General features: G+C 52.8%; 2 protein-coding genes across 6 annotated transcripts in view; one reads left to right on the top strand and one right to left on the bottom strand.

Annotated features, from left to right (window-relative positions):
* MAP4K5 (mitogen-activated protein kinase kinase kinase kinase 5) overlaps window positions 1-1353 on the bottom strand; it is a 72979-nt gene extending 71626 nt beyond the window's left edge. The window contains exons 1-2 of one of the 2 annotated variants that reach the window (XM_049829015.1): window positions 1086-1353; window positions 485-713 (exon numbers count right to left, since the gene is read on the bottom strand). In XM_049829015.1, coding sequence (XP_049684972.1) covers window positions 485-592 — 108 coding nt within the window. In that variant the 5' untranslated portion in view covers window positions 593-713; window positions 1086-1353. The remainder of the gene's footprint in view (window positions 1-484; window positions 714-1085) is intronic. The other variant, XM_049829017.1, reaches the window with a different exon arrangement.
* A 925-nt stretch (window positions 1354-2278) lies between these two features.
* ATL1 (atlastin GTPase 1) overlaps window positions 2279-16960 on the top strand; it is a 41755-nt gene continuing 27073 nt past the window's right edge. For 2 of the 4 annotated variants that reach the window (XM_049829021.1, XM_049829019.1), the window contains exon 1: window positions 14404-14462. In XM_049829021.1, coding sequence (XP_049684978.1) covers window positions 14417-14462 — 46 coding nt within the window. In that variant the 5' untranslated portion in view covers window positions 14404-14416. Of the gene's footprint in view, window positions 2424-10371; window positions 10561-14403; window positions 14463-16960 lie in introns of those variants that run through there. The other 2 variants (XM_049829022.1, XM_049829020.1) reach the window with 2 other exon arrangements.

The following is a 16960-nucleotide window of genomic DNA, read 5'->3' as shown; positions in this document are numbered from 1 at the left end:
CTTACACCTTCTGTTCCCCGTGGCTGTGGTTCTGGCGATGCGAACACCAGTATGCACCGTTTCAAGAGCATCTACTGGATTTGCAGCGCTAACTCTACCAGGAGCTGTAACTCCGTTCCAGCTTCTGAAGAGCTTTAATCTGCTTCTGCCTTTTGCGTGCTATTATTAACCTCAGGGATAAACCTGCACCTTTTTAATCAGGTGCTTTAACTGCTGCGTTCTGGAAACAGGTACAGCAAATAGAGACCTTCTACCTCCTTTAGCAGTAACATGGAAAGTTATCACCCGCAATGTTCAGCGATTCAAACCTCTCGGAAACCAGCGAGGGGACCGCTAAGGCAGACCCTTCTCCCACGCTGCAAGCAGAAGTCAATCCTTTTCTTTCGAAGGGCTAAACGGGGAGGGAAACCTCACGCTTTGCCAGAGACGCCCCGGGTCCCCAGGTTCTCCTCAGGCCACGCCGTGAGGAGAACCCCCGGCTCACCTTGTAGACATCGCCGTAGGTGCCGCTCCCCACCCGCTGGATCAGCTCGTAGTCCTGCTGCGGGTTCCGCCTGAGGATATCCCCGCTCGGCCGCGCCGCCGGCTCCATCTCCAAGCCGCGGGCACCCCCCGCCGCCGCGGGGAAGGGGACCACCGGCCGCTTTCCTCCTCCTCCTCCTCGTCCCTCCGGCCGGGGATTGCTCCTTAACGCGGCAGCCGGCCCATGGCTCCTGCGGCGGAAAGCGCTTTGCTGAGGGGCGGGAATGGTGAGGTGAGGGGGGGCTCCCGGGGCGGGCTCTGGGCCGCGGCTGCCGAGACAAAGGCAGGCAGCCGGCGGTTGCTACGGCCGTTGGCGGCCCGGCGGCGGGGGCAGCGCCCTCCGCGGCTCCCCGGAGGGAGGGGGGGGGGGGGGACGACGGGACAACGGGGAAGCGCCCAGCCCGGCGGGGAGCAACCGCCCCGGCCGCTGTGAGGAGGGAGGAAGGGAGGGAGGTCCCGTCCCGCCGGCGCTGAGGAGGCGCCGCGGCCCGCCCGCCGCTTGGCCGGGGCAGCCGCCAGCCCGCCCGCAACCAGGCCCGCAGCAAGGCCGGGCCGGCTCCTACCTGTGCGCCCACAGCCCTTTGTCCCACCGGAGAGGGAGCGCTGCCGCTGCTGCTGCTGCCGCCTCCGCCTCCTCCTCCTCCTCCTCCCCAGCCGCGGCCCCCACGCACACCACCCGGCCGAGCCGAGCCGAGCTGAGGCGAGCCGGGTCGGGTCGGGACGGGACGAGCAGCGGGCCTCCGCGACGCCGCAGCGCCACGGCGCGGCCCTTCCCTTCTCCTTCCCTTCCCTTCCTCCTGCCTGCCCGCCCGCCCGCCCGCCTTCCTCCCCCGCCCCGCGCCGGCCGCGGGCCCGGGCCGCCCCTCGGCGTTAGTAAAACCTCTCTCATGATGGCCGCCGGCGGTGCGGGGCGGTGCGGTCCGGGCCCACAGGCCGCCCTGCGGCGGGAGGGGGGTGCCCCTGTGCCCGGTAGAGGCAGAGCTGGGGGTACAGGCGACCCCCCCTACCCGGGTGGGGGGCTGAAGGCCCCACTGCCCGCCCTGGAGGTGCGGAGTGGGACCCTCTGGGGCTGCCGCCTCATGGAATCACAGAATGGTTTGGGTGGGAAGGGACCTTTAGAGGACGTCTCGTCGGACCCCCCTGCAACGAGCAGGGACATCTTCAACTAGACCAGGTTGCTCAGAGCCACGTCCAACCTGACCCTGAATGTTTCCAGGGATGGGGCATCGACCACCTCTCTGGGCAACCTGTGCCAATGTTTCTCCACCCTCATCATAAAAAATTTCTTCCTTTTATTGAGTCTAAATCTACCCTCTTTCAGTTTACCGTTACCCCTTGTCCTGTCACAACAGGCCCTGCTAAAAAGTTTGTCCCCATGTTTCTTAGAAACCCCTTTAGGCACTGGAAGGCTGTAATAAGGCCTCCCCAGAGCCTTGCCTTCTCAGGCTGAACAATCCCAACTCTCTCAGCCTGTTCTCAAAGGATAGGTGCTCCAGCCCTCGGATCATTTTTCTGGCCCTCCTCTGGACCCGCTCCAACACGTCCACGTCTTCGCTGTGGAGACACAAGTGTGGGGGCAGGCATGGCTTTTGGCCTGTGCCTCTTTGGTTTGAGGCAGGAGGAAAGCCCCCAGCTTGCCTACGCTACATATATATAGTTATATCCATATGTATGCTTCTGCCAAACACCAGGTTGAGCTTCCCATCTTTGACACCAGAGCTGCTCCTTCGTGTACCTCCTGGTAGGGGTTATCACAGCTGCCGTGGCAAAACCCCTCTCCTGGCTGAGCGTCGGAGGCTGACCTGCTCCCAGAGGGGCTCTGAGGTGTGAGAGGAGGAGGAGGACGAAGAGGCTGTACCAGCTGGAGGGAACACGGACACGGACTGGGTAGGACTCCCCAGGTCAGTGAGTCTCATCCTTTGCAATCTGGATTGCAACCTTGCAGCTGCATCACGTAATCCTGTTCGTGGGCTAATCAAGCACCACGGTATTTAGCTTTGTGGGCAGCCAGTGCAATGATAGTCACACAAGAATTAACTCGCACTTGTTGGGACATGTCTCCTTGGGCTCCTAAAGTCAAAAAAGCTTCTGTGAAACTGCAAGATGGAAAGTATTCTGTATCTGCCTCTCTCTCTTTGGAGAACAATTATTTTCAGCAAGGCAGCTGAAATTCTGAGCAAAACCCACCTATGGTCTCTCAAATGAGTGCTAAACAATTGAAGAAACCCAAAGTTGGGTATATGGAATAGAGCAATGCTGGAATTAGCAGTAGCATTCACCGCACGTAAAATCATTAAGGCCTAAAAGGAGGTGTGATTTTCTAGGCGCAAAAAATACCACATACTCAACGCAGGAAGTAAGTTTGTGAAAGCTAGGTAGAAAAAAATTAAATGGATGCCAGATGTACAAGTCTCTTTGGTGTTCAGGACTCTGGATTAGTTCTGCCTCTTTGGCAGTCAGACAGTCCACGCAGGTCCAATATAGTCTATTGACGAAGTAGCTGGGTACCGATTCTCAGTTTAAAATGGAGTCTGGGTTTTAAGCTTACTCCAGCACATTTAGAAATCCCGCATGCAAGTACCTGAAACAGCAGTGCTGATTGCATAAGCTTTTCCTTCAAAACACAGCCTCTGTAGCATAGCTCAGGTGTGTTGCTTTAGGTTAAACTCAAAGACAACGTATGCAGACTCTCAGGAATTGCACAGTGGCATTTGATTTTATTGGGGTTTTATTTGTGGGCTCATTTGAAACGGTGTGTGTCAGAAGCAGGCTCCAAAATGTAAACTGTCCTGCTTCCAGACAGACAGGGGAGTACGGGACTGCTAATTTAAAGAGATTCGCATTTAATTTCCCCTTGTACTCTGAAAGCCTTCTACATCCTGTATGTTCTCTCCAACATAAATACGTAAGTTTTCCTGAACACCCAGAAAATAAAGAAGAAACTATTTACCCTTTAGGGAGCTGTATTTCCTCAAGCGATTTTTAACAAAACAACTACCTCTCCCCCCAATAAATTAGCTTCCTGCACTCCTGATAGCAAGCTGCTTGCGTCCTTTTTCTTTTCTCTTCCTTGGCTGGGGGTTCGAACACCACTTTTCACTCTGCTGATTTGCTGCTCTTGACAAGCCATCAGATGACAGCACAGGAAAGAGGCCATTTCATTTTCCAGTAGCAGATCGTGCATTAAGACTCGGCCTCCTAGAATGTCTTACAGATCCAAGGGCTGTCCAACGACTGCAATTTAATGCAAAGGCTCCTGTATTGACCACTATTTTGTCCTTGCTGGGTCGAGTTTCACTTCCCACCTGGAAGTGTAGTTTCCCGTCCCATATTGTCAGTGGTGAAGAGTGAGCTCTCAGAGCATGCCTTGCGATCCAAGCTTTAGTCCACCTTCCCCAGCTGAGTCTCAGTCCCTGCTGGAAGCAGTACTGGAAAGTGTACATAAATAATAGCAGCGCCGGGACTGTATTACTACTGCCATTTCACGATTAGAAAAATGGAGCTAAATGAGTTGTGCAAAGCGTACAGTGCAAGACATGGCCTGACACTGTACAATGCCAGGCGTGTACCCTTGAACACACACCAATTCCCACTCTGTATTTTCTACCCTAGACCACGTTGCTTTTCTGGTCAAGCGTGTTAAGGAATGTGCTTTTATGCAGCATCTTTCATCTGGATGGGTCCCAGCCTTAAAAGGAATGTTAAGTGGTTTTACATAAGGCATTACGTAGGATTAGAGAATGTGATCTGTTTGCATTGTAGTCTTAAGAGGAAGAATAGCCAAGGTTATTTTAATGAGACATCGAGATTCATCTGGAAACGGTGGATGCAAAACGGTAGAAATTTCTAACTGAACAATATAGTAAAGGTGGTTTTAAAAGCAGCGGAATGTGCCGTGTGCGTGTGAATGCATGTTCATTGTGAAATGAACTCTGAGCTATGAAACAGCAGCATGAAGAAAAAATACTTCAGCCCCAGTTTTTATCAGACTGCTAAAATGTCTTTCATTTCACATAGTCTTAACAACCTCACACGGAAGGTATTCAAAGCTATTCTGTGGGATTGCTTCATGTTTGTGGTGTGTTTGAATAATAAAATAGATCAGCTGCACGGCAATGCCGAGGCTGAAGGCTCCTGAACCAACTTGAGGGCCTGCAGCTTTTCCCACTCATTGCTTCCTGCAATACACTGTATTTGAAATCAAACTTCATTGTTGAGGAGACGGAGTACGCTCTCAAGAAATGCTGCAGCATCTTCCTTATGATTCGAGATGTAGCTTTTTTTTCCCTAAGTTTGTGGTTTGGGTTTTTCAGGCTGGTTTTCCTCCCCGACGAAACACACACTGTTGCTACACCCTGTCTCCCTGCGGCCACGAGCGAGGGGCCTGCAGAGGAGCTATTTCCAGGCTTTCTGTGGGCAGCTTCCCGCCACTGAGTCCAATTCTGCCTGCGACACGCAGGGTGCTGAACCTACTAAAGCTTCTCGGCGTCGCCTCAGCAGCTCTCAGTGCTGTTAATGCCGCTTCACCTGCCTGCTGAGCTCTGCTAGAGGGACCCAGAATAAGAGGGATAGGGCAGGATTCGCAGGGTCCCTAACGGTCTCTCGCTGCTGGAATGGCCCTTTGGGGCGGCTGGGATGGAAGTTGCTGTGGGCACATGGTGACAAGTACAAAAGATGGCTGGAAAAAACTAAAGAGCTTGGGTAAAGGTGCTCTGAAAGGAGCTTGCTATTTCTGTAGCAAGAGCAGAAAGAGGGAGAGGTCTTGGCAAGACGGATGCAAGGAACACAGCCGAGGGAGCAGCTTTGGGCAAAAGAAGAAGGAGGAGATGGCATCCAGGCCTGTTAGATGCTTCTTATGTCCAGCGTGGGAATTCACTTGCTTAAGAAAGCATCAGTCTCCCATAGACTGAGGATGTCTCCAGGGGTTGTTGCTGAGATGCTCTGGGAAGAGAGGAAAGGCACTTAAGGGTGAGCAAAGCCTTTTCGGGCTGTCAGGAGTCTTGTATCCCTTGCAGGAGCAGGAGAATTAAATAAGACATAGCTCAGACCCTCATGCCAGCTTTAACTGAGGCCCTTGTGCAAGGATTTGTTTTTCACGGAAGGAACAGGAGCGCTGGTGGCTATACATTATTTTTGTGTCACCCTGTTTACGTAGATGTATCTCAGGAGACTTTGCAGCTGATTGTGCTGTTTGCATTCAAAGGAAGGAAACCAGCTGGATGCCCTTCCTTCCCATGTGCACGCGCGGGAGGGCAGAGGTGAAGCAGGCAGCTCTGCCGACAGTAACTGCTCAGCACGAGGATGCAGGAAAATGTGACCATTCAATTAGAAGCAGCATTAACAAGGGGACTTCAGAGCACTGTCTGGAAACCCGGCTGCTCCCCCCCTGTTTCCAGGTGCACAAACCTGGCTGGAACATATTGCGAATATCTTGCTGAATCACGCAGGCAGGTAGATTTGGTTGTTTCTGCCAAGATGCAAGAGGAGCTGGAACCCTTTCCCTGGACGAGGTGTATCTTCAGGGGGAAATCCTAGAAACAAACTTGGCACGCACAGATTTTGGCTTGGACTTACTAAAGCCACGTTGCAAAAACAGAGACTGGCAAGAAGGGATGTTTTGAATATAGCGTCCATCTGCCTGTCAGTGCAGGAGAAAAAGAAGGAATTAAAAACAATATTGGAAGTAAGTGGGAAGTTGGGCTTTGAAGAGATCTTACTGACCTCTGAAGAGAAATAAGAGGAAGGAGGAGAAATCTCAGAAGGTTGTAGTTAGTCCTGCAATGCTGGTGTGTCTTAGCGTCTGTGACAGAAAGGAATAAGCTGGGGCTGTGAGGCAGTGAGGCTCCAGATACAGCGCTGACGCACGCGCAGATGGGTCTGCAATATTATCCAAACCTACAGCTGAGAGTGGGGTATTTTACTCAAATCCAGCAAAACCTTGCAAGAGCCCAGAGGATGCTGTTTGGGGTGAGGAACCTACTGGAAGCTGGCCTGAGAGTCTAACTCAGATGAGAAAAGTTGCATTTGTTTATTGCTGGACTTCTGCAATATCTCGTCATTTTGATGCTCAGCACTGACCAGATGCAGATGGTGCAAAGGCAGCCCCCGAGGTAAAAACCAGACCTGTCTCTGAACACACACTGGGGTTGGTTTGGTTGAAATTTTGGGCTGATGGCTCTTTATGTACACGGCTTTTTGTATTCTTAAGTAGTTCCTTCAGTTTTCAGACCATCTTCCAGAAGGAAGGACCTTCGCACAGACTGATTAAACAAGTCATTTAATTCATCGCTGAAATTTTGTCTCCTCTGTGAGTGAAATATGATCACTCTGTTACAGCCATAGCATGCAATCATGTTTACAGAAGAAGCAAAGGTAATTCCTTTGGCTGCAAACCCCATGTGAATGTAGGCGGTCATAACACTATTTGGAGTGAGAAATAGAACAGCAGGAATAGAAGGATTTCCTAAGCAACAAAGATCTGCTTCACTTAAAAATATTTCCATAAGAAAAAAACAGAAAGATGTTAGGAAGGTTTCAGCTTTCAAGAAGAGTGGGGAAAAAGCTGATTCTGTTTTATCACTTTTTGATATTTGCTAGGAATTGTGGCCTCTTAACCCAAGAGTAAGGGTACAGAAATTAAAACAGTGATGACAAATCATCGCCACAGAGTGTACTGCTTGGGAGAAGTCCCCTTGCAATGCTCTTCAAACACAGTTGAGATCTATATTCTTTTACTTTCCCATGCAATTAAGCAGAAGCAGTGAAAGAGTGAAGACTGAGGAGGCAGAAGTGATAATAATAACTACGGGGAAGAAGCGAACATATTCAAGAACCTTGTATAACCACTGTAAGAACAGATCTGTCACTTGGAGTTAAGACAGCTCCTTGTCTGTGTCATGGCAAAGAAAAGTCATGTGGATGGCACGGTTTCTTTCAAGAGCAAGCCCTGGCGAGTACTTGGTGGCACCTGAGAAAGAGCAGAGATTTTGTAGCGTCCCTTTCCCACCTCTTACATAAGTCTTGCACAACGCGGCTGGTTTCTGTTTGCGAAGGGCTGGGGATATGAAAAGCAACTGTAAATGCTGCCTGGGTAAGTGGGCCAGTCAAATCAAGGTGAATTATGAAACTAGCCCTGCAAGCTGTGTGAGCGGTATACATGATGGATTTAAATCCAGGTTCCCTCCTAATTCCGGGGCCTTTTCAGCATCATATCTGTTGGCACACCAGCTGGGGGACCCCCAGCTATTGTCTCTCTCTGCAGGCTGTTTTCTCTTTTTGCCTTTCCTCTATTTAGCACCGGTTTTCCTCAAGAATCCATCCATTGCGTGCCTGTTCAGTGGGTCTGCTGTGAGATTAGCTCTTTGTGATCTGGCAACTCGGCCAGCAAGAATGTAAAGATACTTCCTACGAAGGGCTGTTTGCAACTGGAAAAATAAAGGCAGGATGAATCGGTGGAGCGAAGGGATGGACGATGGGCGAAAATGAACAAATGCTGAGTCACCCCCTGGAAGCAGAATCTGCAAAACTCCCTGATCATAGGAAATAATGCAGGAAAAAGCCTTGGGAATGCGTGCAGACAATCCCCCTGGCACAGGCACAGGATCCAACCTCTCCACTCCTCTTTCATTTAATACCACGTGCCATAATGGAAAGAGAAAGGGAAAAAATGCCAGTAAATGGGGCAGTACAAGCTTGACCTAAGCAGCAATTCTCAAAGGAAATGAGAAAGACAGGACCTGAGCCCATCTCAGTTTAATTAGAGTTTCAAATTAACAGATCTCCTCTTCCATCCTCCTCTCTCTCCATTTCCCAGCTGCTTTTCTTTTAATCTCCTCTTTCAAGCCATTTGAACCCCTCTGACAGTCTCCAGCATAAGAACCCCCCCTCACAACACCAGTCGCTTCTCTGCTGCTTTGAAGAAGCAACAGGCCCATGCGACTTCAGGGATTATTTATAAAAATCATAAAGGAGCTTCTACAAAGGCCACGAGCGGCTGAGCTCCTCGTGGTCACAGTGCCCGGCAGCTGTGGGCAGGAGGATCCAGCTGCCTGCCACGTGAGCCGGCACTTCAGTGAGCTGAAATTATATGTTTTGCTCTGATGCTGTAAACACATGGAGGAAGCCAACTGGAGGCAGTTGCCGAGTATTGGAGAACGCACTTACAAATTATGTATCAGCATATCAATGGGAGCGCAACAACACATGGCTTTGGCATGGATGAGCTCCCTGGAACAGAAGATTGCTTCACTTTTGAATTTTTTCCCGCTTTCGGAAGTGAAGAGCAGGTCCCACCAGTTCCTGTGCATCTAACAGAGCTGGACGGCCATGGGCTTTTCCTGACCACCGCGCAGCAATGAGCAGCACTCTCCCAATATCTCCTCTTGCAGATACAGTCTGGGGCTCAGTTCCCTTCTCATCCTTCCAGATTTTGGCCTGTACAATCCTCTGGTGACTGCCACATTCCCAGTTTAGAGATCATGCCTTCAGCTCTGTGCCATGCTTCTTCCAAAGAGCAGCACAAGGCTGCAGCTTCAGACAAGTTGACCGGCAGCTTGTTGGCATCAGAAGTATCGACAAGCATTAGCTTGGCACGCTGAGGATGAGCACGCTCACCTGCGTGGCAGTCTGCGGTGCGCGGGTGGGAGTGGGCGAGCTCTCCGTGGCCGGCATTGCAAAGGGCTTCAACGCTTTTCCTGGGTTTGCACAATTAACACAGGACGGGGAGGCTGCAGCTGGCAAGAGAGCACGGCAAGGCGATATAAAAGAAATCAGAACGTGCTCCCTGCGTCCCTCTGGGTCGAATGTTTTGGCTGAGGCTACAAGGGGCACCTTGGGGCAGCCAGGGCACGGGGCCAGCACCGCCGCTCCCCTGCCGAAGTTTTGCATCTGGGCGTTCCGGTGCACTCAGGCTAAGTCATGATCTGACGTGGCAGAATGGGGAGAGCAGGAGGTGGCTGACCCCCCACCCCAGGGCAGGATCCCTCCAGTGATTTCTCAGCCCACGTGTCCCCGCGTGCTCGCCGCATGCTCCGGGAAGGGCGCGTTCAAGTAGCGCGTTCAAGCTGTGCGTGCGCACGAGCCATGGTGCGTGCGGCTTTGCTTTGGCGGGGGTGACCCCCGCCTGGGTGCTCTGTGTACGTGGGCGATCCCAGCCGGGTGGGTGTTTGTGCACGTGCCCACCCGGGAAGGTGCGTACCTCCGTGAGCCCCAAGCCCGTCCATGCTGGGCAGGCTGAGTGGGGAGCTGTGTGCCCAGTGCCTCCCCATGGTTGGGTGCCCAGTGTCCCAGATGAACCTGGTGCCCCAAGTGGGGATGGCCGCAGGGTGTGGGTGCCCAGGAGTGTGCTTAGGGCTCCCCACATGTGGATGCCCCCAGGGGCGTGGGTGCCCAGGAGTGTGCTTAGGGCTCCCCACGTGTGGATGCCCCCAGGGGCGTGGGTGCCCAGGAGTGTGCTGAGGGCTCCCCACGTGTGGATGCACCCAGGGGCGTGGATGCACCCAGGGGCGTGGGTGCCCAGGAGTGTGCTGAGGGCTCCCCACGTGTGGATGCCCCCCATGTGGGTACCCCCCTCCCGGTAAGCCCAGCGCCCCGGTAGGAATGACCTGGGTGTAGGTGCATCCCGGCTGTGTTGGGTCCCCCACCCATGCCTCCCCCCCGACTCCGTGGGCGGGTGCCCGTGTGTGTGTGGGTGGGTTGCCATGTGTCTCTCTACCTACCCCGGGGTACCCCCGGACCTGCCGGCGCCTGACCCACGCGTGTCCACGCCTGGCGCCCCACGCGTGGGTGCCCCCAGTGTAGACGCCCGTGGGCGGGTGCCCCAGGGACCGCCGTGCCGTGCCGTGCCGTGCCACGCCGTAGCGGCGGGCGGGGATGCTGCCGCCGCCGCCGCCGGCTCCCCCGCCCGCCCCGCTCCACCGCGGCAGCCGCGCCAGACGCAGCGCGGCTCGGAGCGCGTACGGAACCTCCCGCAGCCGCCGCGGCCCGGGCAGCCCCCGAGCCCCGCCATGGCCCGGAACCGCCGGGAGAGAAGCAGCTGGGGTAGGCGGTGGAGGGGAAGGGGGGGGGACGACGACACGGCTGGCGGGGCGGTGTGTGTGTGGGGGGATGCGGGAGGGTGCTGAGCCCGGGCGGGCGCGTCCGCCCCGCGGCCGCCAAACAATGCCGGGCCTGCGGAGGCCCGCGGCCCGTTCCCCGTTCCACGCCGGGGCGAGGGGGGGGGGACACGGGGACGCGCAGGGCCCCGCCTGGGCCTGGGCCACCGGGCGGGGCGGTGGGCCTGGCGAGGAGGGAGGACGCGGGGGGGAAAGGGGGGCTGAGGGGCCTGGAGGGGCGGAGGGCCGCCCTCGCCCCACTCCCTCCGTGGGTCCACACGGGCATCTTTTATCCACTCACAACACCCCCCTCCCAATCCCTTCTGGGGGTCTGGAGCCGGTGGCGGGGGTGTCCGGCTGCCCCTCCCTTGCTGCCTTGCCTGCAGCATGGCCGGGGGTGTGTGTGTGTGGGGGGGAGCTGGGCTGGGGGTGCCCGTTGTGGCGGGGCCCTCGGCGGGGTGCTGGGCGCCTCGCCCCGCGGCTTGCCGCAGCCCTCGGCCCGGCGTATGAGGGGCTCTGCACCCCACGCAGGGCCGGACATCCCACCCCCTCCGTGGCCAAGCCCTCCGTGGGGAGCCCTCCGGCCTGCCCTGACCTCCCTCGTCCCCATCGCTGCTGTCCCCACAGCACCTGCCCCCAGTCCCAGGGTGGGCAGGGGTTGTCCCCTCAAGCCGGGGGAGCAGGAGTCCCACTCACCCCACCTTCCACCTTCAGACGGAGCCGCCGGCCTTCCTCAGCGGGTCACTCCCACAGAGGTTTTTTTGTTTTGTTTGTTTGTTTCACATTTCTGGAGGCTGTGGGGCTTTGTTGGTGTGTCAGACCCTCCAGAGAGGGGCCATTTTAAATCCATCCCTTTACCAACCCCGCCTGGTAGCAGCATGGCCAGGGAGCCGAGCGGGGTCACAGGGAGGAAGAAGTTCTGCGGCGCCTTCCTCAAGGCTTCCCTTTTCCTCCGGAGTCGCCTGCCTGCGGCCGGCCTGGATCCGCCGGCAGCTGCAGCTTCCCCACGGGAGCCGAAGCTGATCCCGCAGGTGGGCCGCACCGAGCAAGCAGAGGGGCTCCCGGTGCCTTTTGCCTTGCGTACAGCCAGGGCTGCGTCCAGCGCTCAGCGATGTATCCCTTTACCAACTTCCACTGACGTGCTGTCTGTTTCGTAGAAAATCAGGTTTTATACAGCCATTTGCCGTTATTTGAGGCTGCCGAGTAATTTGTCATTTCCCCCGAGTTGTATTCCATGTGAACTCGCTCATCGGTGCTCGCGGTATCCTGTCTCGTCAGGCAGAGCAGGTGAGCTGGGCTGTGATGTTTAGATACACAAATTACATTCTAATTTGTATAGATGAGTGTACTATTTCCCATGGTAATGATTAACAGTTCAGGGACATGTTTGCAGAAGCGTTCAGATAACGGAGCATGTGATTTGAGTAAACGGAGCGGGTGGTGGTCTTTTTGCAAGAGAGCAGGGAGAAAATGAGCAATGCTCATTTGATCAGCGCCATTTTTAACTGTGACTCTTGACGAAGGTCGTTAGACCCTACAGTAAACTGGAGGGAAAACTTCCCAGTGAACATGCTGACATTCTCAGCTTTGTCTCACAGAGCTGTCAGTCCTGTCTCTGTGTGTGTTGAGTATTGCACACACGTACACGTGCTGGTGCTTTCCCGTCAGATCTTGATAGCATGAGAAGAAAATGCAAATGATGCCGAAATGGATATAAATGGAGAAAACATCATCTTGGAAAGTATAGCCTTGGTCCAGCAAGACAATTAGGCACATCCCTCAGTCTAAACATGCTGCTAAGCCATACTCGAGTGAAATGTGATGTGTCACTGGTTTGATGAACTCTTCCTTAGATTCTCTAAGCTTTGCAAGAATCTGGAACCATCCATGGATCGAAGTGGATCTTTGTGGGATCAGCTGCCTTCTGCTGCAACCCACCCACAGGTCAAAATCATACCCTGACTTCCACAGAGGTTTACCTATTCCTAGAATGATTTCCTGGCACTTTACCAGGCTGGTTGACATTGCAGCTAATAAATTAGAGAGCAAAATGCCTGTATTTTTTACTAGGGGAAAAAAAGAGCCCCCTTTAATAGAAGTGTGCATTTACACAATAGAAGCTCATTGCCCTGAAAGATGTGTTTACATCCAGTGACTGCAGCATTGTCTGGTGACATCAGTCCATGGGGTGACTCTTCCACTGCTACATTTTTCAGCCTAGCTGGTGAAGGAAGAGTCTCAAGGCTTTTAGTCAAACTAAGTCAGAAAGTCCTCGCTGTGTTCTAAAAATGGGCTTATGGGTCATTAAAAATATTACGCTATTTTGAAATGGATCAAACTTTGCCCTAGTTACTCTCTGGTTAGTCAGGCCTGAAAACAGGCAACCCTTCTCCCTCGTTTCATAAAAATAATTTGCTTTTTTAAAGATCACAGAGCAAATTAGGGTGAGTGAGTGTATGGCACCCAGAAGAAATTGCCTCCGGTCAGCTATCAAAGCTGGGTTACTGTCACATACGTACATCCCCAGGAGCTCGTGTAGGGGCGTGTAATGCATCAAGCGTAGGATTTAGCCCTGGGCACAAGGTCAGCATAAGGCTATGCATCATTTAAGGCTCTCTTACTGAACGTGCTAAGTGGTGCATAGACCTCCCAGCTGCTGCTAGTTGCTGGATGAATGGCTGAGGGAGCTGCAGATGTGTAAATTTTTGTATAATTTTTTGGTAAGAGTAAGGGACCCCACTTTTCCCAAAATAAGGATTGTTAGTCTAAATCCTGTGTTTGCCGTGGTGAAGTCCAGCCAGCTTGATGAAGGTTACACCGACATTTTCCTGAAATTCTTTGGCAGTTGCAGATGCTCAGCAGCCTGCTCCCCCTGATACAGTAAAGCCGTTCGAGACCTCTGCTCCCAGTCACTCATTTAAACAGCACAGACTGAAACAAACTGTGTGAAATCTCTCATGTTTCCCATCATGGCCCATGTTGTAATTGGAATGACCCACTCATCAAGAATTCAGTTTCAAAACCACAAAAGCGATTACAGAGGTTATATATACTTCTTGGTCAGGATTTTCAAACTGGATGTGAAATTTGTGAGAGCTCTTAAAGGTGCCTGATTGCCAGGAAGGGCCGGGCAACTGTTTTGGTGAGAAGGGACTCTTCTCCAGCACGGGCCAGGCTGAGAACATCAATGCCACACTTTCTGACTGTACATCAATGGGTTAAGCTGGAAAGAAAAGGATGATTTTGGTTGTCCTTTGGTTTTATTAACTAATAGTGCTAACATCCTTTCTGTTTGTCATTTGTTTTCTGACCTTTTATGGTGGATTTTCAGATTCCACTTACTGCCATTTCTTTGTGACTGAATGCTGGGAACCTCCTGAAAAGTGAAAGCTGAGATGTGTCAGACAGGCGGGCCTTTACACAAAAAGCCACTAGATATGAGAAGATTCACAACCAAATTACTGGCTTCTAAATGAGAAAAGAAAATGAAGTATTGGGACTTGAAAGAAGAGACAAGACAACGCTGCGAGCTAGAGGCCCAAATTGCTAAACGTGATGCTTGGTCTTTGTGCCTTCGGTTTTGAGGCATTGTACAAAGAATTTGAATAGCATGGTCTGATCCATTACAAGATGAGCAGGAGCAAGATCAGCCTGCCTTTCCCCTTTTGGGGGAAGAACCGAGATGCCCTGAGCCTTCCTCGCAGCGGTGACATGGTGCCCTCGTCACGCTTCATGTTGTGTCCGTGCAGCGAGAGGCTTCGGCGTTGGCTGCCTGCCTGATTAACGGAAGGGGGAAGCGGCGTATGGAGTTGGTTGTATCCTGCTGCATTTTCTCTCCTAAGCCCATGGGTGAGAAACAGCACACATAAATATTGTTTAGGGCCTAGGTGATGTTCATAGGCAGCCGGCCTTATATTAACTCCTTTGCACCATTGACTGGAACCTTCTCCAGCCGGGGAGTGGGTCTGGTGCAGGTATCACCGCGCTCCGGGAGGCACAAGATGTCCCAGGGATCACCTCTGAAAGTCACTTCAGTCTAGAGGGACCCCAGCTCCTTTGTTCCTGCCAGAAATGCTCACATTTGCTATCACTTGAAGGAAGATTAAGTGTTAAGGCAATAAACTAACTGAACACAAATTTCCCAAATGGGGTAGAGGCTCCAGAGAAGGCCCTGAACGCTGCCAAGCCAGTACGATGTATTTAAAGTGCTCTGTATACAGAAACATTTTCTCCAGAGTGTAATTGCCTTTCATGCTTTATCCTAGGATTTCGTGGCACGTTTACCGAACTTTATTTTCAGGCAATTTTAACAACAAAAGGGTAAAAATAATTTAATGTCAGAAATGACTAAATCAAATACTGTTGGTGGAGGGAGGCTGGTTGCTGACTAACAGAGCGGATGAAGGACCATACAGAAAATGCATGCTGAGGGTGAAGTGAGGGTTTTGGAGACGTATTCTTGCAAGATGCATTTCAGTCATCTTGTTGCACCCGAGTCTGGCTAAGGCTTGAATGTGAGTAAGTGAGCAGGTCCAGGATTTGTACCTGACAAATAGGTAATGGCCTTTTGGTAGCACTCCCTTACGACAATCTTGACGAACACAGGTGCGAATAAGGTTGCCTCTGAGAGTCGCCTGCCTTGCCTTTGCGTGGACATAGCCATGTAACTGTCTAACGTGACCTGAAACTTCCTGAAAAACTTCTAGAAAAACCTCTGTCTGATCTGCTTTCTTCCCAGGGTAGTTGTGTGCCTGTGTCTCTAAAGCACGCTAATAATGAACTCAGCCTGGAAATTTCACAGTGGTAGGCATTGCTGCTGTTTCAGAGCCAGCTAAGGCACAGTAGCTTCATGTAAGTGGTAGTAGGTGTCGTGGTTAAAAAGTTGCACATTGAACTTTGGCATTTGAGATGTGTCTGTTGTAACAGACAGGTTTGGTGGCCGCTAATCATCCACGCTCTTGTTTCTGTCAGCAGTCTTTTATGCAGGAAGGTCCCAAACCACTCGTGTTATCAGTGTAATCATTCATCTCCTTGTTTCGTCTGCCAAAGGGAAAAGGGGCTGAGTTGGCCATGCTGTAGCTGAAGCGGCTATGCTGCCAGCTGGATGACTCAGGGCTGGCGGGAAGAAGGTACATTCTACATCTTACCACAGCTCCAAAAAAAGCAAAGGATGAGTACCAAGCCTGGCAGCATTAGCCACACTACTCAGCTTCCTGCTGCAAGTATCCTGGGGTGCAGAGAAGTGGGGTGCTCTCCAGGAGCACGTGGGTGGAGGTGTTAACACTGTTGTGCAGCTGGGGTAGAAGAGTTGACCCTGACTTTGGAGGCGATAGCTCGGGATCTCAAAGTCAGACCCCACATGACTGCTGAGCATGGCCTTCTACCTGCCATTCTTGATTGTTGAAGGACAGGGCTAATTTTTTACATGACAGTTTTCTTCACCTGTTTTCTAAGCCATGCCCTGCAGCTCCCTAGGTGGAGATCTACATGGCGGGCTGTGTCCTTTACCCATCATTTCCACAGGTATCAAGAACCTGCGTTGCACCTGGGTTCATGGCAGAGCTGTGATTGCATCTGTACCTCCAGTCTGGGGAGGTGCAAGTGATATCCTGCTTGGGCAAGAGAAGGTCCGGCTCTGCCTTCCCGTTCATTGCTGCATTTCCCAGACCACCAGCTTCAGGCATAAGGAAACAGGCTGGGGCCCGAGGGAGGTGCATGTGTACATGTGCCACTTCAGAGGGGCTCGGTGGCTCTGGTTAGTGGGTGCTAGCGCCTGGTGTTTCCCCTCCCTGGGTCTGGGGTCCTCTGACTCCGTGGGGGTGTCACAAATCCCAGCAGAGGTGTGAGCAGGGTGGAGGGAGGGTTGTGTGGGTGTCTGGTCAGCCGTGCCCTGGGTGTAGGAGGCGCAGGTAGGATATAGAAGGGGGTGGTGAACGTGTGTGTGTGTGTTGTTAAACCCAGCTCAGGTGGCTTTCTGAGGGCTAGGAGCCCTCAGAGAATGCGGTGCAGGGAGGATTGCAGATCAGTGATGGGTGTAAGAGAGGGCTTTACCCAGCCAGGCTTCCCTGCTTCGTCCTCTCAAAGACAGTGTCTCCCAGGAGCACCTCAGTCTAGACACCTTATGGCAGCCCTGCGCTGAGGGAATTTGCTAACTCATAGCTGGCCAGGCCAGGCTCCCACGGCGGTCTCAGCGCTTCGGGGTGCAGCTGTGCCCTGCCATGCATCCTTTCTGCAGGATCCTGTCTGATCCTTTGTACAGGATTGTTACAGGTTATTGCTCTACAAATCCCCTCTGCCCTGGCTGTCCGGTATATATGCTTTGCTTCAAGGCTTTACTTCTAGTTTTT

The sequence above is a fragment of the Accipiter gentilis genome, chromosome 25 (genome assembly GCF_929443795.1).
Source record: "Accipiter gentilis chromosome 25, bAccGen1.1, whole genome shotgun sequence".
Classification (NCBI taxonomy): Eukaryota; Metazoa; Chordata; class Aves; order Accipitriformes; family Accipitridae; genus Astur; species Astur gentilis.
The sequence above is the reverse complement of the archived record's forward strand: the minus strand, read 5'-3'. Positions and strand labels throughout refer to the sequence as shown.